The 26356-nt window shown below is 39.9% G+C and overlaps 1 protein-coding gene across 9 annotated transcripts in view; it reads right to left on the reverse strand.

Annotated features, from left to right (window-relative positions):
• Positions 1–26356, reverse strand: part of PTK2 (protein tyrosine kinase 2) — a 405326-nt gene that overhangs the window by 117309 nt on the left and 261661 nt on the right. For 4 of the 9 annotated variants that reach the window (XM_075063277.1, XM_075063279.1, XM_075063278.1 and 1 more), the window contains 3 exons: positions 23363–23415; positions 1422–1505; positions 159–176 (listed from right to left, as the gene is read on the reverse strand). In XM_075063277.1, coding sequence (XP_074919378.1) covers positions 159–176; positions 1422–1505; positions 23363–23415 — 155 coding nt within the window. The remainder of the gene's footprint in view (positions 1–158; positions 177–1421; positions 1506–23362; positions 23416–26356) is intronic. The other 5 variants (XM_075063281.1, XM_032803220.1, XM_032803217.1 and 2 more) reach the window with 2 other exon arrangements.

Raw genomic sequence — 26356 nt, forward strand, 5'->3', positions numbered from 1 at the left:
AAATATTTGTACTATAACAGCTGATCTCTAATGCATGTTGTTTTTTTTTCATACTATGATCTGTATAAAAATTGATCACTGAAATGCACATTAGTTGTATATGTATATAAGGGCCGCATATCGCATGTTAGTAAGACAGACTAGAAAACACATATTACCGTCCCCACTAATTTCATCTGCAGATCCAGGTAGCATGCAAGGAGAGAGAAAAACAAAGGGGAGAGAGAAGGGACAGAGAGAGAAGGGGTAGGGGGGAGATATACTATTAAAACCATGAATAAACCAAGAATACAGCAAAACTACAGTTATCTTATATACTAAGCTCAAGAGAAACCAGAAAGGTAGTGGAATTTAAGACATTTCCCCTAAAACTTAAGATACAGAGGAGTATTTAAACTTTTCAGTGCGTACAATAAAATGTAGGCTAGTGACTGTTGTTTGAAGTACAACAATTGAATTTAGGAGAGGGACCCAGTTAATTCAGTGCATTTTGTTACAAAGTGTCAATTTTTGATTCTGATGCTTCCATTACCAAGGTAAAGCCCTTAGGCCAGATGAGCGAAACTTTGATTTACACCAGCTGAGGATCCGGCCACTAAAGCTTTGTACATACAGTTATGCCTTCAGATACTTAGAATTGGTGCTACCTCTTTCATATTGGATGTATTATTATGCTACTGCTTAGACACTGAAAAGATATGGTACAACTTAATATTCGTTTTATTGAACAAACTATAGTTATACGAAACTGTGTTTTAAATGACAAATGGAACAAGTCCATAGGGCACTTACTCAAATTAACACTGATATTATGGATTTAGCCTATAGGCCCTGTGACATACCAAATATCCACACCAGAATGTGATGTATTTTAAGCATTAAATACAAATAAAATTGAAATTAAAAATGCACATTTCTGTTGTAAAATTAATGCACATAGTATTACATCCATTTTCCCTTTCCCCACACAGCCCAAACTGTCCAGATAACACTGGATGAGTACACAGCAGCCAGCATCACTGTGTTCACTCTTTAATTCAGTATGTGATCTTAAATTACATTTATTGCTGCTATCCTATTTTATTAATTTGCATGCTGTATCAGGGATCCAAGAATGCAATCCAAATTTACCACTGAAAGAAGGAAGCTGAGAGATTTTGTGGCTGAACAATTGTACGGTTAAAATTACTAAATCATTTGCCACAGTCACATGACAGAACAAACTCTCCTATAAAAATACTATCAAGTATATGACACATCTCACTGAAGATCCAATTGTAGGGGACAGCAGAAATTTAATGTGATTATTCTTGGAACTCTGTTTACCTGAGGCTAGAGTAAAATTGTAAACAAACAGTAACAGAGTTAGTATATTCAGTTTTGGATTAATAAGGCAGCCTGTACAAAGAGCAGTGCAGTACCCTTAGGCGGTGGCTCATGGGAACAGAAGACGAAAGGGAGAAAGCGCCTAGCTTTCTTTACTTTATGCTGACAGTGACTGACTCCTTTACAAAGAGGCAAGAAAAGGAAAGAGAAAAACAGAAACAAATTATTTGGAAACAAAAGAAAACAAACTTCAGAGCACTTCTGTAAATGTGAATGTAAAAGCAGAAGATTTATATTACAGTTCTACATCTGCAAGATGTATATTTGAATCTTTCTAAAATGATAAACTATATTTACTATTTTACAGTGGATTCCTCACCTTAGAAATAAATTATTTTTCTTTTTATTTCACTTCAGAAAAAGTGATTTATAGCAGAATCTATTAAAAAGTCAACATTTGCCAACCATTATCAAGCACAGGAATAACTGGTTCTCTGATATTTAATTAAATTTATTAAATCCCCATCCTAAGCTTTGCTATTATGTGGTAACTGTTGGCAAATTGTAACTTTTTAATGGCAGCCAGTCTTCTAATAAGGATAGAATCAATTTCTTGGAATCTTACAAGAAGATGATCAAATAAAAAACAAACATTTCACACAACACAAGTACATCAAACATGAAAAACACTCACCCCAAAACAACACTGGAATGTATTTTCCTGTGAAATCAATTATTGGAGTGATCCCCCTCTAAAAAGTCAGACCCAGCATACCTAGAGTCTGTGAGGAAACCCCCTCTGATTACCCTTACTCATTCTCCCATCTCCCGAGGAGGAGCAGCCAATCAGACCTGACTCATATGGCTAGAGGCGCTCTTTTCCCGTCCTTAGGAGTTAATAGAAGTTTTGAGGGGCAGACGAGAAGAGGGAGGCACCAATACCATTATCACAAAGGGGAACTCAAAAAAGGAGGAATCCCAGCAGCTCGGGGTTGCTCTGTTCCCTCTTCCCCCCTCCCTTCTTGTAATGAGTTGGTTCCTCTCAGCTGCTCCCTCCATGCTTCCCCTTGCCTCTCCCTCAGCAACTCTAAGCCTGGGAAACAAGATGGGAAGATCAAGAACACGTGTTAGTGCTATATCCCCCAGACTCGGGGATGGAGCTGTGAGGAAAAAGAAGCTAGGAGTTGGAGGAACAGCACAAGTGTGCCAATCATGGGGCAGATAATGTGGGCCAGAGGTACAAAAATGATGTGGAGCTGAGGAGCACAGAATTAATTGATGAGGCAGATATGGGGCTAGGCTGAGGTGGGAGGGCACAGAATTAATTAACTGGAGTTTGTGATTTTCGTCAGCGAGTCTCTACACTATCAGAAACACTTCATGCAAATTTGCATGATTTTATGCAAATTTTGGTCACATGATGTTGGCAGGTTTATTGGATGCAAAATTATTTGTTGTATAATGTCCATCACTGGCATCTGGATGCCTCATGTTCAGTTTTAAACCCACAAATTGAATGGGTGACTCAAAATTATGCACAACCCATTTTTTGCTGAGATGGGAATTAATTAAAAAACAGAACATGCTGGTAAGCCTTATATTATCCCTGAAGAATAACAATAAAAATACCATTATAACAAGCCTGAAAGGGTAATTACAAACAAATGCAAATACCATGTCTTCTAATATTTACCTTTCAATAAAAATAGGCAAAACAATCATATTCAACATTTTAAACTCATGGAGATTTGAAGGAAAGGGTAGATTATGGACTAAATTAGTATGACATCAGTATTATATATGGCATACAAGATATTAGAGATGAAGGGAAAAAATCACCTTTTTTAAAACATACAACAATCTTCAACTATTCACAGTCTAGGGGAGTTTGCATCTAAGTCATCAATATGAACAATCAGAATTAACTAACATTCATTATGAAATATTAAATGTGCTAAAGGAAAAGTAATCATACTGATATTTTTTTAAGTGAATCATAAAAAAAGTAGAGGAATGCAAAGGAACTGTGGCTGAAACTGAAGAACACATATGCAGTGGCCGGAGGCAATGCAAGATATGTAGGCGGTGGAGAGAGTTTTCAACCCTTGGCCTCTCTGCTGAGATTGTGGACAATTCAGCTAGTTGTGATGGTGGTTTTAATATGTGAACATCTGTTCACTAGGACCTTGACTGAAACCATCATTCTGTTTCACATAAACTATGAAACAGTAATCAGATGGAAAAGGCTTTCAATTACCACCACCCTGGTCTGGATTTAAACGGTGATTTGAGAAGGAAGAAACTTAATCCATTACTTGCTTGCTGTATATAAATTACTGCAATTCAAAACTTTGCCTTTATGATCAGGTATCAAATTAAAACTGGTGAAAAATTAAAGGTTTATTTTGTGGGTTTTCATTTGGTAGTTTTGTTTTTTATGTTTTAACTACTTTCAGGAGCTTACACAACACTTGGAGCTATTCCCAGTATTCCACATCAACTTCCAGCCATCTAAGCTGACACTCCTATGCAGTCTTAGCTTTCATCTGAGTGCACATAAAGCTTCTAAATCTGGGCGAAAGCAGAGCAGAGTGCTTTCTCTGCTTAGATAAGAGCAGCTCACTAAAATGAATTCACTGACCGTATATGCCATTTATCATGGAATAAACCATTTTATTTATTTTTAAACTGTTTCAGCAATATGAAATGTATATAAGCAATGTATTTAATAAATACATTTGTCAAAAGCATAAAGGTCTGCACCCTAAACAAAAAATCCAAACACTTCTAGGCATAAACCGCAACATTACTATCAGCAGCAAGTGACCATTCAGATGAGTGATATAAGCCCACTGCAACAAAGAGAGTTGATAGAACGGGAAAGAGCAGAGGGCGGAGATGAGTAGGAAGAAAGGATTCTTTCACAAGGAATTTGGATCATGAAATCTATGAAATACTATTTAAAAGTCACATTTTGCATTACAATGCTATAATTTCATCACAGGTTTCTGCTGATTACGCAAACCACTGAAATTTCATTCTTGAGGTCTCACCAGGACTTCAAGAAAATGTTACATTCCACAGCTAACTATTCCAAAGGACCCCAGAAAGAACACGAAGGAAGAGGATATTCCTGATTTACAGGAGTAAGGTACAACTTCATCTGTGATCAAAATACTATCAGAGTCTTCTTGCCTATCTACTTTTCCTGTTTCTCTTCCTCTAGTTACTCCTGAGATCTCCCTTTTCTCTCTCTTTCTCTCTCTCATCCCTCCCTTCCTTTCCAGTTCACCCTCCTCTTTGCCACTCCTACAGACAAACATGCATGCATGGTTCTTCAGGCAGTTTCAGTGCCTAGCACTAATAGTGCTCACACTGAGCCAGCTGGATTCGTATACAATGGAGAGCACTGAAAAATCAAGAATGATGCCTACTAGTAGTACTTGGAGAATTCACTGCACTGCAACATAGTTTGTGTGCAAGAAGGCTAATATAACCCTTTTAATATGAGGCAGAAAGATACTGCACATTAGCAGCAGATAGAAAATCTCGAAGTGTTGGTGTCTAAATCCTCTTGGGAAAAGATCCAAATGGAGACAAGCAGCTGAAAATACCAGTAGTTAAGAATGTTTTTGTCTAGCTTTTCCCTCTCAATTTGAGTAAGACCAAACTAAAGCACTTAGTGTATTTTGTTCTGAATTTCCTCTCTGATCATTTCTCCTCTCATGTAGATGGATAGATTGTGTATTTAACAATATATATGTTGAAACACTGCTTGTGATTAAACAGTCATGTCTGTGCCAATGTTTCTATTTGAATAGAAATCTATAATTTTTCCTTTCTAGAAAAAGAGGATGGTGGGATATGTTTGTAAAGCTTCCAAATACAATGATGTTTCTTTTCTGTGTCCACCAATCATTCTTGTTTACATGGATGGTTAGAGCTAAGTTTTGGGGATGACCCATAGGGAGGTTTGTAAACATTGCCTGATATACACATATTATTTTTGGATAAGCACTCTTTTTACTGTGAAATAAAGAATATAAAAAACCTTTGTTTTCTAATAACAAAATTCCATGTAACATTAGCTGACAATGCATATGACTCCCATGGGGTTTTTGGGTAAAAGTAGTTTTAAAATTATTGAGTTAATTTAATTGAAACGAATGAGTGCTAGTCATGGGTGCCACATTACACAGCAAAAATACATAGATTTATAGATTCCACAGCCAAAAGGACAAATGTGACCTGTATAACAGAGGGCATAGAACCCCCATCCACCCAAAAAAATTCCTAGGGCACAAAGAATCACAGAAATTTAGGGCTGGAAAGGACCTCAAGACATTAAGTCCAGCCCTCTGTGCTGAGGCAAGATCAAGTAAACCTAGACCCTCCCTAACAGGTGTGTTTTTCTAACCTGTTCTTAAAAACTTCCAACAACAGGGATTCCATATCCTCCTTTGGAAGCCTATTCCAGGGTTAGCTACCCTTATAGCTAGGAAGTTTTTTCTGAATATCTAACCTAAATCTCCCTTACTGCAGATTAAACCCATTACTTCTCCTGACTCCAGTGGACATAGAGAACAAGTATTTCCAGCAAGGAGAAGGAGGTGTTAGTGTTATTATATACGGCGCTGGTGAGACCCCACCTGGAATATTGCGTGCAGTTCTGGTGTCCCATGTTTAAGAAGGATGAATTCAAACTGGAACAGGTTCAGAGACGGGCTACTAGGATGATCCGAGGAATGGAAAATCTGCCTTATGAAAGGAGACTCAAAGAGCTTGGCTTTGTTAGCGCATGGCCAAAGAAGGCTCGGGGATATCAGGGGAATTAAGTTAGGGAGGAGAGGAATTATTTAAGTTTAGTACTAATGTAGCACAAGGACGAATGGGTAACAACTGGATATTAGGAGTTTAGACTTGAAATTAGACGAAGGTTTCTAACCATTAGGGGAGTGAAGTTCTGGAACGGCCTTCCGAGGAAGTAGTGGGGCAAAAGACTTATCTGGCTTTAAGATAAGCTTGATAAGTATATGGAGGGATGTTATGATGGGATAGTTTAATTTGGGCAATTGATCTGGATTATCGGCAGATAAGTCTGCTCAATGGTCGTGAGGGATGTTGATGGGATGGAACTGGGTTACTGCAGAGAATTCTTTCTTGGTGCTAGCTGGTGAGTCTTGCCCGCATCTCAGGGTTTAGCTGATCGCCATATTTGGGTCGGGAAGGAATTTTCCTCCAGGGCGGATTGGCAGAGCCCTGGAGGTTTTCGCCTTTCTCTGTAGCGTGGGGCAGGGTTGCTTGCTGGTGGATTCTCTGCAGCTTGAGGTCTTCAAATCACAATTTTGAGGATTTCAATAACTCAGTCATGGTTAGGGGTTGTTATAAATGTGTATGGGTAGGGTTTTGTGGCCTGCCTTGTGCAGGAGGTCAGACTAGATGATCATATTGGTCCCTTCTGACCTATGAGTCTATGAGTCAAGTGATCACATGCCTCTTTGCAAGAGCCCTTATCACATTTGAAGACTATCGGATTCCCTTCTCAGACTTCTTTTCTCGAGACTAAACGTGCCCAGTTTTTTAACGTCTCCTCACAGGTAGGGTTTTCTAAACATTTTATCATTTTTGTTGCTCTCCTCTGGACTCCCTCCAATTTGTCTACATCCTTCCTAAAGCGTGCCACCCAGTACTCCAGCTGAGGCCTCACTGATGCCAAGCAGAGCAGGACAGTTACCTTCCATGTCTTACAGAGGATACTCCTGTTAATACATTCCAGAATATTTGCCTTTTTTACAACTGCATCATATAGCTCATACTCAATTTGTGATCCACTGTAACCCTGATCCTTTTCAGCAATACTACCACCTAGCCAGTTATTCTGCATTTTGCAGTTGTGCATATGATTTTTCTTTCCTAAGTGAAGTACTTCGCACCTGTCTTTATTGACTTTTATCTTATTGATTTCAAACTAATTCTCCAATTTGTGAATTCTAATTGTGTCCTCCAAAGTGCTTACAACTCCTCCCATCTTGGTGTCATCTGCAAATTTTACAAGCATACTCTCCATTTCATTATCAAGTCATTAATACAAATATTGAATAGTACTGGACCCAGGACTGACCCTGCAATACTCTACTAGATATGTACTCTCAGTTTGACAGCAAACCATTGATAACTCCTCTTTGAGCACAGTATTTCTACCATTTGTGGACCCAATTTATAGTAATTTCATCTAGTGCACATTTCCCTAGTTTGCTTATGAAAATGTCATGTGGGACTGTGTCAAAAGCTTTACTGAAATAAGATATATCACACCTTCTCCTTCACCCACCAGGCCAATAACCCTGTCAAAGCAAGAAATTACGCTAGTTTGGTATGAATTTGTTTTGACAAATCCATGCTAGCTGTTCCTTATAAACCTATTATCCTCTAGTTGCTTACAAACTGATTGTGTAATACTTTGTTCTAGTATCTTTCCACGTGTCGAAGTTAAGCTGACTGGTCTGTAATTCCCCAGGTCCTTTTTGTTCCTCTTTTTAAAGGTATGTACTATGTTTCCCCTTTTCCAGTCCTCTGTGACCTCACCTGTCCTCCATGAGTTGTCTAAGATAATTCCTAACGTTTCCAAGATTGATTGTTGCTGGTTCTTTAAGTACCTTAGGATGAATTTCATCAAGCCCTGCCAACTTGATTACATCTTGTGACACTATCTCCCATAAGGCTTTATGGAAATATGCTTAGAATGGTAAGGCCATATAACATATCTCAAAGGTTATGATCTACTGAATCTATTGGGTACTGGCCTGATTTCTAAAAAACCTTAGTAGAGCATTTGGTCAGTTTCTAGAGAAAGGAATGTTGAAGTTAACTAACTAATCAAGAGACACTTAAAAGACAGTGAATCTTGGAATGCTCCAATCCACATAAGAAGTCTACTTGAGGACGTTCAAGGTAGCATGTGACCCATGGCTACTACCTGGTAAGAAAATGAGTCATGCATGGACATGTGACTTGCCCAGGTGACTCCAGAACTCCATCCTGGAGCTGGACTTTGCATAGGAGTGAGGAGGGGGTCTCCACCCACAAGAGAAAGTCTGTTTAAACCCGTGGGAGACCCCTCCATTTTGTCTTCTCCTGGCTAAAGAGAGGAGCCATCATGAAGAATCCCCTAGCTACCACCTGAGCTGGAACAAGAGCTGCACCAGGTGAAATAATTGAGCCCAGGCCTGGAAGGTGTCCAGTCTGAGAAAAAAAACTTACTGAAGCATCTCTGAGGGTGAGATTATTTGTATTCAGTTTAATTAGACATCAATTTGGGCATTTTATTTTATTTTGCTCGGTGACTTAGTTTGTTCTGTCTGTTACTACTTGGAACCGCTTAAATCCTACTTTCTGTATGTAATAAAATCACTTTTTACTTATTAATTGACTCAGAGTATGTATTAATACCTAGGGGAGCAAACAACTGTGCATCTCTCTCAATTAGTGTTATAGAGGGTGAACAATTTATGAGTTTACCCTGTATACGCTTTATACAGGGTAAAATGGATTTATTTGGGTTTAGAGCCCACTGGGAGTTGGGAATCTGAGTGTTAAAGACAGGAACACTTCTGTGAGCTGTTTTCAGTGAAGCCAGCAGCTTTGGGGCAAGTAATTCAGACCCTGGGTCTGTGCTGGAGCAGACGGGCATGTGTGGCTCAGCAAAACACAGTGCTGGAGTCCTGAGCTGGCAGGGAAACCAGGGGTAGTAGTAGTCTTGGCACATTGGGTGGCAGCTCCCAAGGAGGTTCTGTGATCTAATCCGTCATGCACCTAACTTATCAAATTTTTTCTTTAACTTCTTTTTTCCCTATTTTGACTTGCGTTCCTTCCCCCTTGTTGTTAATATTAATTATGTTAAGCATCTGGTCACAATTAACCTTTCTAGTGAAGGCTGAAGCAAAACAGGGATTAAACATCTCATCATTCTTGCTGTAATCAGTTATTAGCTCTCCTTCCCCTCGAAGAAGACGACCTTCATTCTCCTTTTCTTTCCTCTTGCTTCTAATGTATTTAAAAAACCTCTTCTTACTGCCTTTTATGTCCCTTGCTAGGTGTAACTCATTTTGTGCCTTAGCCTTTACAAGAATTGAGCTCTTGAAAAACATTTTGGTTAAAGAACTTTCTGTTTTGGAAGGCAGACATAAATCTACAGAATCTAAAACAGCCTATAAGAAAATAACTGAGAGAAAAGAGGGAGGATCAATCTGTTATAAAGGCAGAACAAATACTTACATATATTAAACAAAAATATTATGATACAGGCAATAAAGCTAGTAGGCTTTTAGCCAGAAAGTTACAAAAGAAAAAGGATTTGATTAGAAATAAATAGAGATTTAGTAACTGCCACCAAACAGACCTCTGGAATATTTGCTAACTTTTTCCATACTTTGTATGCTTCAGAGCAACTTATAAATAGATTTTTGAGAAGAGTGAAACCACCTCAGTTCTCAGAGGATGGTGTGGTAGCTCTTGATAGGCACATTGCTGTAGAGGAAGTTAAAGTTATAATTAAGAATTTAAAATCTAAACAGGCTCCTGGTCCCAGTGGGTTTTCTGGGAAGTATTATAGAGCTCTAAAGCAGGAGCTGGTCCCTACTTTAACTGACTTGTTTAATGGCATAAAGCAGGGAAACGAGACTCTGGATTCATGTAAAGATGCAAACGTTCTTTCCTAAAGAAGGAAAAGATCTTACCACTTGTACAAACCTATTTCTTTAATTAATGTGAATACTAAAATTTATGCCAAGGTCCTAACAAACAGATCGAGTCTCATCTTGCCAAAACAGCTAGCTGATAAATATCAGAAGAAGTGTGCATTTGCTCTATAATATTAATTCTAGTAATTCTTCCTGTGTGGTGCTTTCTTTGGATGCTGAGAAAGCCTTTAACAGGCTGAAGTTGGGAGTACCTCAGACAAATTTGGGTAAGATTTGGTTTTGAAAATTAGTGTTCTATGGGCATATTGGCTCTATACAATCATCTCTGAGATCTGCTTTAGTTAATGGTCATCAATCTCCTCCTTTTAATTTTTCTAGGGGTATGAATCAGGGTTTGCTTTGGCAATGGTGCCATCTGCAATAAGCGTGAGAAACAGCCCCTTGGTTATAGACATCAAAATGTTTTCTGAATTAGAACACAAAATACATTTGTATGTTGACAACATCATGTAATATTTGCAGGACCTAGAGCTTAATTAAAAATTATAGAACAATTGACTTTGGAATCTGAAGAGGTATCAGGATTCAAAATAAATTATGATAAACCTTAAATTTTAAGAATTAATATTCCTGAAAGGATCAAAACAGTTTTCGGCTACATACATTTAAACGGGTAAAGGAATCTTTAAAATATTTAGGAATAAATATTGTGGAGAAAAATAAAACACTTTTTAAGGAAAATTACCCTCCACTGTGGAATAAAATAATACAAGACTTTAAGGAATGGAACAAATATTAAATTTCTTGGCTAAGTCATACAGCCTTCGTAAAGATGAATTTCCGACCAAAGTTATTTTTGTTTCAGTGTATCCCTATTGATATCCCTGATAGGACATTAAAAACATGGCACGATGTGCTATTAAAATTCATTTGGAAACACAGAAGACAAAGAGTGAATTCTAATGTTCTGTGTAAGCTTACAGAATGGAGTGGACTAGCTTTCCATCACAGTTAAAAGATGTGATCAACTAGGTTCAGATTAGACCACCCAAACGCTGAATAAAACGTGAACAAGAATGGAGCCAAAATACAGCTATTCATCATGATTGTTGGGTTAAAAATAAAGGTATGGCACCAAAAATAAAAAATAACCATTCATCCAGATCACCAAGCAGCTTTGAAAATTCCTGTCACCAAGGCCCTCTCTGTTAGTTACTTTAATTAATAATCAGCAATTTATCTTTAGCAAATACCCACAATGAATAGTCACTTTTGTAAGAGCTGACATTACTCAATCTGGTTTGACAGATGTTCTTGGATCCTGATTTGAAGTCATACCAAGGGTTACGTAATCACATAAATAATATAAACATCCCATATTTTAAACATGCATAAGTCAAATGTTTTAATGTGAAATCGATACAAGGATGTCTATTTAGACATTAACCACATTTGACGAGCTGATCCAGGAGCAAGTTGGAACAAAAGGTTTAATTTTTAAGATACATATAATTTTGATTGAAAAAGATAATTATAAGAAAACAACCCAGATGAAAAGGTGGGAGAGGGATTTGAACACAGAAATTGATCTGGATGAGTGGATCTCTATATGGGAAAGGGAATATATCTCTTCAATTTGCATATAACCAATAAAGAATTCTTTTTAATAAATTACTGATTCATTTTATGTCAACTTCCAAGTGATCCCTTGACCCGCTTACGTAATGTGCCAGTATAGGATCTATATTTTAAACAGAATGACAATTTCTTTTATTGTTAGCAGCAAAACTTCATATTTCACAATATTAGAAAAATCTGACTTTTCCTCTTATGGAATTGTGGCATAGTAAAATATAGACTGTTCGTGTAACAAAAACGCTTTCACATTCAGTATGTGCACAGGAGAACTGCCAAAAAGGATAGGTATTTAGAAAGTTGGTCACCCTTCTTTTGTACTCAGAGGAGGGCGGCTTCCCAGCCAGCACACCAGAATCTTTAGCTAGGTTCCCTGAATATTAGCCTGATTCTGAATAAGTAAAATATGTATAGTGTGTTGACTTTTTATTGTACCTTTGCCTTAATAAAATGGTTTTAGAAAACAATTATATTTTGAGAACTATCAGTTACCTAGCTTTTAATCCATTTAATATGTGCCATGTTCATTTTATATTGTTATAGTTTAATTAAAATGTTGTGTGGTACCACAGCCTTACAGAAGTCTATTACATCAACCCTATTATCTTCATCAACCAAACTTGCAATCTCATCAAAAAAAGATATCAATTTAGTTTGACAAGATCTATTATAAACCCATGTTGATATGCATTATTTCCCTCCTTTAATTCTTTATTACCTAAATGCCACATCAGACACACAGTTATCTTGCCTCAGATCAAAGTCAGACTGATAGGCCTATAATGACCCACATCATTCTGTTTATCTTTTTAAAATACTGGCACAACATTAGCTTTCTTCCAGTCTTCTGAAACCTACCCAGTGTCCCAAGATTTATTGAAAAATTAATCTTAACAATCCTGCAAGCTCCCCAGACAGCCCTTTTAAAACTCTTGGATGCAAGTTATATAGAGCTGCTGTCTAACATTTAGTAGATGCTGTTTAACATTCTACTCAGATACTAGTGGAACGGAAAGAATGTTATCCTCATCATCATCGATATGACTACATCATTGTTTCCCCCCCATTACAGAACAGACATATTTATTGGACATTTTGACTTTTCTGCATTATTATTGATAATTCTACCATTTCCATCTAGCAATTCACCAATACCACTACAGTAAGTGCTCACTTGACATCATCCCAGTTAACGTTGTTTCGTTGTTATGCTGCTGATCAATTAAGGAACACGCTTGTTTAAAGTTGGGCAATGCTCCCTTATAACGTTGTTTGGCAGCCACCTGTTCGTCCACTGCTTGCAGAAAGAGCAGCCCATTGGAGCTAGCTGGTGAGGCCTTGGAACCAGGGTGGACCAGCAGCCCCTCAACAGCTCCCCGCTCCCCTAAATTCCCTGTGCGGCAGCCACCCAGCAGGATATCAATTGCCAGCAGTTCAGCTGTCTCTCCCCTCACTGCCACCTGCTGCTCCTGTCCTCTGCCTTGGAACTGCTTCCGGGAGCTTCCTGCTTGCTGTGCAAGGGGGAGTGTGTGCTAATGTCAGGGTGTCCTCTTATCCCCTGCCCCCCGCTCACCCCATCTCCATAGAGCAGGGGGGGACACGGGAGGGAGCTTTCTGGCAGCAGCAGCTGTCTTAGCTTACTGATCTTAAAAAGCCAATGTACTTAGAGTGCAGTCAGTGTACTTAAAGGGGCTCTCTCTTACACATGGAGTGAATCTGTCTGCCATGTTGTCTCCCTTCCCTCCATTTGTGCTGCCTTGTAGAGTATAAGGCTACATTAACAACGTGTTAACCCTTGAGGGTTCAGCCGAGTACTAGTTAAGAACATAAGAATATAACACATACTGGGTCAGACCAAAGGTCCATCAAGCCCAGTATCCTGTCCTCTGACAGTGGCCAATGGCAGGTGCCCCAAACGGTATGAACAGACAGTTTATCATCAAGTGATCCATGCCCTGTCACCCAATCCCAGCTTCTGGCTAAGGACACCATTCCTGCCCATCCTGGCTAATAGCCATTGATGGACGTATCTTCCATGAATCTATCTAGCTCCCTTTTGAACCCCATTATAGTATTGGCCTTCACAACACCCTCTGGCAAGGAGTTCCAGAGGTTGACTGTGCGTTGCATGAAAAAATACTTTGGGTTTGTTTTAAACATGCTGCCCATTAATTTCATTTGGTGGCTCCTAGTTCTTGTATTATGGGAACAGGTAAATAGCTTTTCCTTATTCACTTTCTCCACAATACACATGATTTTATATACCTCTATCATATCACCCATTAGTCTCCTCTTTTCCAAGCTGAAAAGTCCTAGCCTTTTTAATCTCTCCTCATATGGGACCCGTTCCAAACCCCTAATCATTTTAGTTGCCCTTCTCTGAACCTTTTCTAACACCAGTATATCTTTTTTGAGATGAGGAGACCACATCTGTATGCAGTATTGAAGATGAGGGCATACCATGGATTTATCTAATGGCAATAAGTTAGTCTCCATCTTATTCTCTATCCCTTTTTTAATGATTCCTAACATCCTGTTTGCTTTTTCGACTGTCGCTGCACACTGCGTGGACATCTTCAGAGAACTATCCACAATGACTCCAAGATCTCTTTCCTGATTAGCTGTAGCTAAATTAGCCCCCATGATATCGTATGTATAGTTGAGGTTATTTTTTCCAATGTGAAAACTGCAATCTATTGGGGCAATATACTGAATTTCAAGGTGCCTATAAATATTTATATATTTGTACTGAATGAATGCCATATTTGTAAATCAATAGTAACTCCTCAGTGTGTGTATGTAAATACACCCATACACGACATCTACACGTGTACACACAAGTTGGACAGGTATTTGGTAGAAAAAAATCCTGAAGCAGGAAAATAAAATGACAGGCAAGACAGGAAAAAGGACAGGAACCCCCACCCCCCAACACAACCTAACAATCAGTCGCATATACACAAGTACACCCTGGTCAAGTCAAAGGAAATTATGTCCATGTACTTATGGGAAGAATTTGGCCAACTGAAAGAAAACAGCATGATTCGTCACCACATGGCTCCAGTTTTATGCTAGTGTAACTTCAATGGAATAACACAGTGGTAAATCAAGCCCTGGTTTTAAAATATATTAAGGTTATGACACAAACCAATGAAGCCAAGGAAGTTTGCTTTTCATAGTTGATGCCTATCTTTAATTCATCTCACATTTCTCAAGAGATAACAACTGCAAGCACAGAGACTAGTGACTTGTTGAAGGCCACTTAGGGAGCCAGCATCAGAACAAGGATTAGGCTCTTTTTTTAATCTAAGGAATGTTTGATTAGGTTATTAAGTATGGTATTTTCAGGTAATTCTGAAACTAAAAGAACTAAAATGAATTGTTTTACCAAACCTAGCTGCAAGTGCACAGAAGAAACACTTAAGGCCACAAAATTTTCCAATGAAATAATTCTGTTACCAAACAGCACATTCATTTTGAAGTGACCTGATAAAATGCATGTGTCAGAAAGTCAAGCTCTTTAAGCTGTGGGCAAAAACCACCTTTTCCCCCCCAATTACAGTTTAATAATTCTGTGGGAATGTAAGTCTTACACAAGAAACTCTTTTAGACTTGAGCAGAAGACAGACTTTCATTTTGGGCACAGGGGTCACAAGACAGAGAATACACTGTGCTTTGCCAGGAATTGTTAAATCTAAATAAAATCTTGTTTGTCCTTCACCCTGAGTTCTTAACATTGCTTGTAATTAGCCTCATTATTAAAAGCAGTTTTTTATTTTCAGTGCTGTAATAATGAAATTAACTTTGCTTGTGACATCTTTTCCTACACTGTGTATCAAAATAGCAACATTTGATTGGCTTCATTTTGACCTACAGTAAGCAACTGAAAATATCCACAGTTTGTTTCTTTTATACAAATTAAATCATATTTCTTCTAACACATGTTAAAATCTGCTGAACTAAAATGATTCAACCCCCTCACATAAGAGTGAATTTTCTTTCTATAGCCCTTCTTTCATTAAGATGTAGAAAAGAAATTCAAAGTTCTGAATAACATTGCTGAAGTTTTAGGGGCAGATCCTCAGCTGGTGTGAACTATCATAGCTCCATGGACTTCAGTGGCACTATGACAACTTACACCAGCTGAGGCTCCACCCCTTAATTTGCACTCTAGGACAGAATTGCAGTGAAAGAGTATATACTGAACTACTCAGAGTTCAGTCACAATATGTACTTTAAGGGACTAAAATTATCCTACTATAAATCTAACTGACTTTACAGCAAAAACTAGTAAATTATCTTGGGGGTTACTACAGCCAGGTGCTGAGCACCTTCAGTTTCCACAGATCACAGTGTATTTCTCAAAGAAAGCCACTCATTTCACCATTAAAGGAAAATGCCCAATGATTTTAGAAATTAAACTACTTGATACCAGTACTCTAATCTGCTTGCATTTTGTACTTCATTCTAGACTAAAACATAAAATCATGCATTCAGTCACACGTCAATTTCCCCCTCTAAATAGGTACATATTAATACTAAAAGTTAGACTCTAGGAATTATTTTGGGGAAGTTCTATGGCCCATGTTCTACAGGAGGTCAGACTAGATGATCACAATGGTTCCTTCTGGCCTTGGAATCTGTGAATCAATGAAAACGGCAAAAACTGTATTTTATTATGGAAGAAGTTCACTACTACAGCATATGGTCAGCTGCTCAACCACTTAAATTTTACCACAGAGTCCAATTTTGAGGGTTTAAATGAGATCTTTAATGATTTTTTGCTTACACCCTGCAAAGGGTGAATTTCCTCTTACATGTCCATCTTTCAGCCAGTAACAGTTCCATGCAACATTCCCTCCTTGCACACATATTTTTATACCCAGGAATAGTGTGGGGGATGTGGATATGTGCGGCCATTCTTGATCAAGAAGTTTCCACACAAAAAAGCATGGACCATGCTCAATGGGCCCAAAGCACCAATCCTGGGATGCCACGATCTCTAGCTCCACTTACATAGTGCCTGCGGAATAGTCCCTATGAGAGATTTGGACAGCTAGGACTAGGAGATTTCCTACCTATGGATTTCCTAGCATTAACAAGGCACAAAATATGGCCAGAGGTTGGCCACAAGGAGATAAAAGCATGGTAATTAACACTCCTAGTCATACGCATATAAAGGGTGAAGAAGATACATAGATTTAGAAGAATCTGACGAAGTGGGTATTCGCCTACGAAAGCTCATGCTCCAAAACATCTGTTAGTCTATAAGGTGCCACAGGACTCTTTGCTACTTTTATAGATTTAGAAGAAATATATTTAAAATGGGCATAAGCAAACTGAAGATGCATTAATTTAATTTCTGTGAAGGGGTTTATATAATATATATAATTGAGCGAATAAATTATTATTTTTGGAAGTAGCATATGTCTTTTCTTAAGCTAATATTTGCTGTTCAGAAACAAATTGCTGGCCAAGACAAATTCCTGTAGACTAGACTAGACCATTTGCTAAGAAAGATTCCCAGCAGACCAGCCTGCAGTACAGTCAACAAGATTTTAGTGAACTCATGTGTTACTTCTTTTAAATTAGATATATTTATCTTGATACCAAATATACAGTATCAGTTTGCCAGCAGCACAACATGAAACACATTCCCAAATAGGTTCCTCTCCAGAAGGCTTGTAGACAGATGTAATGTCCTGTGGAAAGGACATTTTTTATTTTTACATAAATTAAGGAGAAGGGGGATGAAAATTGGGATTATGATGCAGAGTCACTTCTGCGGCCCCATAATAACTAAAACCAAAAACAACAACATGGGCACAACTAATCTGTAATCCAGTTGAAGAAAGTACATTAAGTAAAATATGCCTATGTATAGGTAAATTTAGTGAGTTGTGACGAAAAGGATTTAATATTCATTATTTGTATTATAGTAATGTCTAGAGGCCCCAACTGAGACTGGGCCCAATTGTGCTAGATGCTGTACAAACACACAGTGAGAGACAGTGCCTGCTGCAAAGAGCGTTTGATCTAAACAGGCAAGACAGAGGGGAAATGGACGCACAAAAATGTGAAGTGATGTACCCAAGGTCACACATTTTTTTGCCTCCCAGCCCTGCCATCTACCAGACCATGCTGCTACCAACTATGGGTGAGAGGTTTCTGGAACCAACCTGCTCATTCACTTTAGTATGAAAAGGAACCTTGTTGCTTAAGGCTAGAAAAATGTCAGGTAACTTTCCAGCTTGCTGTTTTTCATTTTCACGCACTCTATGCCTCTGAACATCTTGAAATGCAAAAATACCATGGAAAAGGTGGTTCCTGCTTTCACTGGGACAAAAACACTTTAGGGAGTGCCAGATATTTCATGGGAAAGGCTAGAAATCTTGCAGAAACAGTTTAACTTTGTATAGCCAATGGCTTAATATATACATTTGAACTTGTGGTGCATCCCCAAACCAAATCATGGCAGTGTCTGGTCTTTAGCTATAATCATTGGTTATATAGCTTGGTAGAGAAATCATTTTTGAAACTGTCCTTCTCAGCTAAGAGTGTTAAAACTACAAATATGGCTAGTTGGCAAACTTTTATGTAACTATCTTTTGTTGCATCTGCAGTTCAAATTTTGCTACTGAGGTTCTAATATTGGGGAAATACTAAACAAAGAATAGCAATGTCAATGAAAACAAGCAGCAGAGTTCTGAATTTATGCTTCCAAGCTATTAAGTGCATGAAGGAGGGTACAGCTGCCAGACAGCTATAAAGGCCTGTCTTATTTGAAACCTCTGGATGTAAACATTAAAATGTCATCAGAGAAAAGCTCTTATTCTGCAATTCACTATGGCATCATCCACAGATGGTTTTGCACTGGATGCTGTCAGCTGTCAGACTCTGCTGATCTGCAACTCTGGTGTTAACTGAGCATTATGCACATCTGTTGCTTTCATTGTTCAGTACCATATATCAGATACAGATTTCAACAAGAGTGTCACTTGTATGTGTCAACATGAAACATTGCTTCATCAGAAACAAATTGATACATTCAGGGAGCACAGGGGGCTCTCAAAGAGAACATCTCCTGAGGAAAAATATGTCCCAAGTACCACAAACTTACATGCTAACAATCTGTGTCTATGGTATAAATTCAGTGTAATATCATCTGTGCCAAGCTTGACAGAGAACACATAACATGACTTTACTTGGGGTAAACAAAGGTCAGAAAGTCTTTCACGTCACCTTATAGGACAGAGTACCTCCCCCCTAACCTCCAAATGAGTAATAAGCAGGATTGCATGAATCATCTCAGTGTGATGTCAGTTTTCCAGTGGTTTATAATTCAATGTGAAACACACAGGCACAATGTTTTAGTATGAGAGGACCTGAAACACTATAAAATAAAAACAAAATAGTATAAAAATACAAAATTAGTTTGGCTTTCTTATAGCCGGGGGGAAGAGATTTCCTGGTTTAAATTGGTTTTGTTTTGTATTATTTATAGGCCAATCACTTAGAGAAGTGATTCCCAACAACTGATCGACACACCACTTCCGTTTGTGTGTGCACATATGCCCAATGCTCTCAGAGCACTGCTTGTCTGTCTCCTGTTCATATCAACATTTGACCCTAAACACCTGACTTATGGGGTTAGAAGACCATAACATCATCATACTAAAACATCTGATCACATTACTACAACAACCTATTTATACAGTGTCATAAGTGTGCATGGTGCTTTAGAAAACAAATCAAAGTTAAGTTTCTGCCCAGAGACATTCACACTAATTCCGATATAATGTAACTGGGGATGGAGAGGCATGTCAGTACAAGGGTTACAATAACAGATTGTAAATAGGCCGGCAGCTGTGTCTCGCAAGCACCCCTGGTTGAGTGCCTGCAGTCTCAGTTTGTGGTGCTGTATCAGAGTGCCACCCATCTCTTGTGAGCGCCCTCCCTTGGTCGATGGTTTCTTTGGTGGGGCTTCAGTGACTCAGCCCTCCACCCGAGTCACACACTGTCTGTAGGTGGAACAGAATAACCCCCTTCTGGGGTACACAGTCTTTATCCTCTCCCGGCCCTTAAAGGGGCCATACCCCCAGCAGTAGAGCCAGAACTGGGGGAGGCCAGAGAGGCTGCCTTCTTCCTCTCTCCTCTTCCCCTCTGAGGCCCCAACCCCATCCAGGCCAGCATGGAGCCCGGCTGGGGAGCCGGTCTGTTGTGGGAGCCAGGCGGACCCTCCTCCTCCTCCTCATGGTGCGAGGAGGCCGAGAGCAGCCTCCAACCGGAGTCCCGCCCAGCCCAGGGCAGGTGGAGGATCTGCGACTCTGCACCAGCTCACCACAGCTGCCCACATGGCTCTCCCTGATCCAGCTCTGTCCGGGAAGGGAGTGAGGATCCTCAGAGTCACAGCCTGGCCATGATAAGAGCCGGGAACACAGCTATAGGGTGCCGTGGACCCTTCATCTGCCCTGGGCGAGGGGCCTGTGGACACCTCTCTGCGGGCCCTCTACACCGCAAGCAGGTAGAGGATCTGCTGCAGCTTCCCACAGCTGCCTGTGCAGCTCTTATCATGGCTGAGCTGCAGATTCAAAGCCCCAACCCGTGGCCGGAGCCAGATCAGGGAGAGCTGCGCGGGAAGCTGTGGGGAGCCTGGGTCCCTCCATCTGCCCTGGGCTCCCCACAGCTCCCACCATTTCTGGGAAGGCTCTGACACCCTTCACCCCCAAGACTTCCTCCCTGGAGACACTGTCTTCCTGGAGCCTTCTCTGGCTTCAGTCCTTGCTCAGTCCCTGCAGCCAGGGGCAGGAGATCCTTCACAGCTCTCCTGGTCCCTGCCCACACTGAGCTGTCCGTGGTCCTGCTGCTCTTCCAGCCAGCCAGGAACACAGTTCTTGCTCTTCCACCTCCAGGCAGCAACTGATTGACCTTGTCTCTGCTGCTACTTCTTATATGGCCCTCCTGGCCCTGACTGGCTGCTCCTGCAGATCCTCTGATTGGCTGCAGGGGAAGCCAATCTAGGCCACTTGGAGAACTTCTCTTCTGCTCCTCTCTGGGACAGGGTGTGGCAGGACCCTGAGGCCACCCTGTCACACAGATCATGAATAAGGCTACATTTTAGTCACGGGTATTTTTAGTAAAAGTCATGGACAGGTCATGGGTAGTAAAAAAAAATTCACGTCTAGTGACTTGTCCATGACTTTTACTATATACACCTAACTATAACTTGGATGGGGAGCTTTGGGTGTTCTGGGGAGGATGGTCCGAGAGCACTGCAGATGGTGGGGAAAGTGGTCTGGAACCATGCTGCTGCTGGAGGGAGGGGCTGGGAGATAGGCCCTGGGCCACGCACTGCTGCCTCTGCTGGTGCTGGGGGGTGGGGTTTGGTGGGGCTGGCAGGGGCTACATACCCAACTCCATGTGTCCCTGAAGCTCTTAGGCAGCAGAGGAGTTAGGGGACTCTGTGCGCTCCTCCCAGTTCTGCCACAAGCGGCAGCTGTGCAGCTCCCATTGGCCGGGAACTGCAGCCAGTGGGAGCTGCGAGGTCAGGGCCTGTGGGCACAGGCAGTGTATGGGGCCCCCTGGTCCCTCCTCCACCTAGGAGCTGCAGGGCCCATGCCAGTGGGAGTCAGGGGACCCTCCCCCCGAAGGTAAGCACCCCCTCCACACACACTCCCATGCCCCTAGCTCTGGGCCCCCTCCCACACACCCAAATTCTGCTGCTGGCCCAAGGGCTGCCCAGCTCAAGCAGCCCCTGAGCCAGCACCAACCGCTGCAGAAGTCAGAGAGATCACGGAAAGTCATGTCATCTGTGATTTCTGTGAACTTCATGACAGACTTGAAGCCTTAATCATGAGATATGTGCACTTATTGTTAATTTAATTTTTATATATATATACACACACACACACACACACACACACACACACACACACACCTCCACCTCAATATAACGTGACCCAATATAACATGAATTCAGATATAACGTGGTAAAGCAGTGCTCCCAGGGGGCGGGGCTGCGCGCTCCAGTGGATCAAAGCAAGTTCGATATAACACGGTTTTATATATAACGTGGTAAGATTTTTTGGCTCCCAAGGACAGCGTTATATCGAGGTAGAGGTGTATATTGGGTTTTTCATGTTTTTATAAATATATATTAAGAACTGAGGGTGAAATACTCAGAAATGCCAAGGACCTACCACATTTTTACTTGCAATGGGGCTGTGTTGAGGGAGATTAGGTGGAGGAGTTACGTGGAGTGTCTCACTTTAGGGGGTTGTTTAATTGGTCAGGGAGGGGGCTGCAGAATCCAGGCTTATATGGATCTAGTGCCACCAAACCCTGCTTAGTCGGTACTGAAGGCACAGATGCTGTTATTCAAGTCAATGGGCTCGAACAGTAGCTCTGGTGATGCTGTGTGGCAGCCCAGTATTTTGGTATGTGTATGAATTCCACCTCCTTCTCCATGGTTATCTCCTTGCACAAAAGTCTGTCTAATTGGGTTTTATGCAGATGGGGTGTATTTCCCCTAGGAGGAGTAATATCAGGAAGAAGCAGAGTTAATATAATGTTCTTTAAAAAGGCTTGAAAAAGCTTTAATCAAAGACACACTAACCAAATGCCATTGTGCCCTTTCTCCCCCTTTCCACATAGTATGATGGAGCATCAACTAGAGGTACGAACTCCATAGCTATTTCTGTGCATGCCACCAATTTTTGACAAGTTGAAAAATACTATGGTAAGGTTGTAGCCCCTCTATACTTAAGGCTGCAGCTCAATGTCCATTGTAAACCCCATTTGGTCCCAAAATTGGTACCTATGGCCTGTGGCCAACCAATATAAGTCTTCAGTAATGTGTCATAAAAATCATATTCTCTGTGTTGTAAGGCTTCTCTATACACGAGTATATAACCATTACTAGGAAATACACATCTTAATCCCTGTGCACCAAGATGGTGTATCCTGCAGAGGGACTCTCAAATACTTTTACATTTTCCTCTGAGGAAATGTCCACCCCTTGAAAGAGAGCCTATATAAATGTTAAAAGCTTTAGATAAATACAGCAGCTCTATCCAAACATGCTGAAGGAATTAGGAATCTATTATTTCCATACTACTATCAAATAATGAATATGTATTTATGTTTTTCCTCACATCCCCCAAAGCTCAGACTAACGTCAGTGACTTTTCAATATCTAAAATATAAATAGTGGTTTGTGCAAAACAGCAGCAACAACAAGCAAGCTAATAATGATCTCCACTTCTCTCAGAAAACAAAATGACAACTGTGGAGTTTTTATATTGCCTATTTTCCCTTTCATTTCATTTCATTACAAATTTCAATTATGAGTAGGAATTTGTAAACAAACACAGTTAGTTAAAAGCCATTACAATCTAGCATATTTCTAAGCCACTGCAAACTTTAGTACTTAAAATTAGCTTTGCTTTGAAGTTTTCTGACTTTATACTGTATACTTTAAAATAAGGATATAGTTACAACTAGTAAGTATTATAAACAACAGTATGTAGGAAAGCTACAAAAAGTAGTTTTTCTTTAGAAACTCCACAAGGAAAGAAGCAAAGCTAAGGTCTTAAGAAAATTAGTAGCAATGCACTAAGAAGCGAGCTATATTTACACAAGTGTAAAAAAACATCCAAATATTTGCTAGCTTTATAAACAAACATATTCTTAATGGTCCTTACCTGATACAGAGACTGTATGTGACCTTACTCCTTGCTTCTCATTGTTGGCCAGCCTGTAAAATAAAGGTTTAAATCGGTGAATGCTGTACATTCTTCACGGTTGAATAGACTGTGAATTCATTCTAACAGGGCACCGACTGTAATTAGTAGAGCCAATCCATTGCCATAGAGACAAATTTTGAGGGGGGAGAAAATTAAAAGAGGAATGTACCATTTTAAGTTTACCCGGGGGAATACTTTAAGAAGTCCATTTAAAAAAGCACAGAAATTCATTATGACATAAGCACAGTTCAAGAAAAGCTTGTTTTTAATAAGTTTGACCAAACAAATTTTAATAACACATGTCCATAAACATAAATCAGGATCCGTTTATTTACCCAATTCAATAATATGTCTACTTATTTAATTACATATTGGAAACTTAAAATTAAAACAGTATTTTAAACTTAGTCATGTTGACTTATTTGATGATGTCCCTTAAATATCCTTTTCTGCAACATACTTTGGGTCAGAAAGACTAGGTAACTACTGTAAGCCAAAATATAATTTAAAGCAGAGAGTGATAGATTACCTTGGTTTATTCTGCAATTTGTTGTGTATCTTTTTGGCAGAAATAATTGGCTTTTTGTCTAAAATGTGACTTATTTATGTACAACTGAATAAACAGTTTTCAATGATTTTCTATGTCAGGTAAATAACTGTGACTAATTAAAATTGCATTTATCAGTCTACTAAACATCAACAGTAAAAGAAACAGTCAGGTTAGCTGTTTCAGTAAATTATTATATTTTCTTTTTACAACGGAAGAACAAAAGAATCATGCACTCTTCATTTATGAAACAGAAATCTGATCTGCCAAAGGAAAACCTTTCCAGATGCAAGATGTGTTGCCTAAAACTTTGAGTATTTGACCCAAGAACTGTCTGCAACAGACATACTAAGAGCATATATAGTGCCTGTAATGCAACAGCATGGAATGTGCAAAATTACATTTTAACTCTCTGTTACCAATAAAAGCTCTTCTGGAAAATTATTATTTCATCACAGAAGGCTTAGCAGCTGAAAAACTTTCAATAAAAAACTAATGCATTTAAAAATCCATTATTTCCTACTTATCCTCTGTATCCATGTTATGTAAAAATATTTTTATTTTATCATCTCATGCATTACCCCTCTGAATAACCACAGTCCGATTGATTTTACCCTTATCCTTCCTTTCCTCCAATCTTGTTGCCCTCTTTGCTGCAGCATGACTAATATTTGGCAAGCTGCTCCTCAGAGGTGGCCCCCTACTCTCATGTGGAAATTCAGTAAAACCAATGGGTCTTTACCATGAATAGATGATCATAACGATTAATTGCTGCGCTTCATTTTCATGCAAAGAGACACCTTCTTTTCTTGTAGGAAAGAGATCACTTTGGTTTACCCATATATTCAGCTTAATAAATTACAACTGAAATGTACAGACAAGCAATTTTTTCTGAAGTTCTTACTTCATAGATACTCTAGTTCAGGAAAATACTGAAGCATGTGCTTATTAATGGGGATGCTTTTGTAAACTGATGCCTTAAACTGTAAATAATGTATGCAGCATTGCAGTTCTTAATTTGTAATGAAAGAGGCGGCAGGGCTCAAGCAATTTTTTTTACTTTCATAAGTGATGTGGCAAGCCCAGAGGTGCCAGGGCTCAGAATTGCCACGCCAAGAGGAGCCGGGGTTTAGATTTGGCAGCCCAGGCACAAACTAAGCACTGCAGCATTGTCATAGTTATGTTGGTCCCAGGATATTAGTGAGACAAAGTGGGTGAGGTAATATCTTTTATTGGACCAACTTTGGTTGGTGAAGGAGACTCTAAAGCTGGTCTCTCGCACCAACAGAAATCAGTCCAATAAAAAAAAAAAAGGTAAATAAAAAGTATTTTTACCTACAGTCTGCTTTAAAACGTCAGGCTTGCTTTTGGAGAACCACTGATTTTCTCCAAGTGTCAGGGATCAGATATGCAACCATACACTTTATACATCTGCAGGAACTGACATGTAATTTAGGTTGTGATTTTAAGTATTGTTAAAGAAAAAATATTTTATTGAATCCAGTAAGAATAGAAGTGTTTTCATGATTTAAAACAGAATCCCTATGAAAATAATTTTTTGTTGGGATTTAAGTATTTGCTTGTGATGTTTGTAACCCATATCCTGCAACACTGCGTTTATACTGGAGAATCAGAAACTGATTTAAGGTATGTCTACACTGTACACTCCGTTCAGCAGCAGGTAGTGTACGGGTACTACATACCATCTAGCACAGATATAAATAGCAGTGTAGATGGCGAGGCACTGCTTACACGAGCAGAGTAAAGACACGCCTGAACCCTGTGGGTATGTACCCTACATGGCTCTCTGCTCGGTCAAGCTGTGCATCTTCCATTTGCACTACTATTTTTAGCAGCGTAGTATCCTGAAGCTGGTTCCCTGCTGATGGAGGCTTTCCCCATCTCAGGGAGCTGCCAGAACCCTTCCCCACTGCCTCCCCACGTCAGAGCCTTTACTCACCACAGTGAAAGGCTCCGGCAGCAGGAAGCTGCCAGAGCCTTTCCCCTTTGCCTCCTCCTGCCAGAGCCTCTCATTTATACACGTAGCTACATACCACAGTGTAGGCACAACTTGCTTTTTACTGCGCCATGTAGCTACACACACACTACATGCTACCATTAGAGATGTGTAGTACAGATGTATCATTAGCCCTGGTCTACACAGTGGAGGGAAGGGGGCGAATCTATCTAAGTTATGCAACTTCAGCTACTTTATGTCGACGTACTTAGATCGACTTACTGTGGTGTCTTCACCGTGGTGAGTTGACTGCTGCTGCTCCCCTGCTGACTCCGCCTGCGCCTCTCGCGGCGGTGGAATACAGGAGTCGATGGGAGAGTGCTTGAAGGTCGATTTATCGCGTCTAAAATAGACGCGATAAATCGATCCTCGGTGGATTGATCGCTGC

The sequence above is a fragment of the Chelonoidis abingdonii genome, chromosome 2 (assembly GCF_003597395.2).
Source record: "Chelonoidis abingdonii isolate Lonesome George chromosome 2, CheloAbing_2.0, whole genome shotgun sequence".
NCBI classification, from domain to species: Eukaryota; Metazoa; Chordata; order Testudines; family Testudinidae; genus Chelonoidis; species Chelonoidis abingdonii.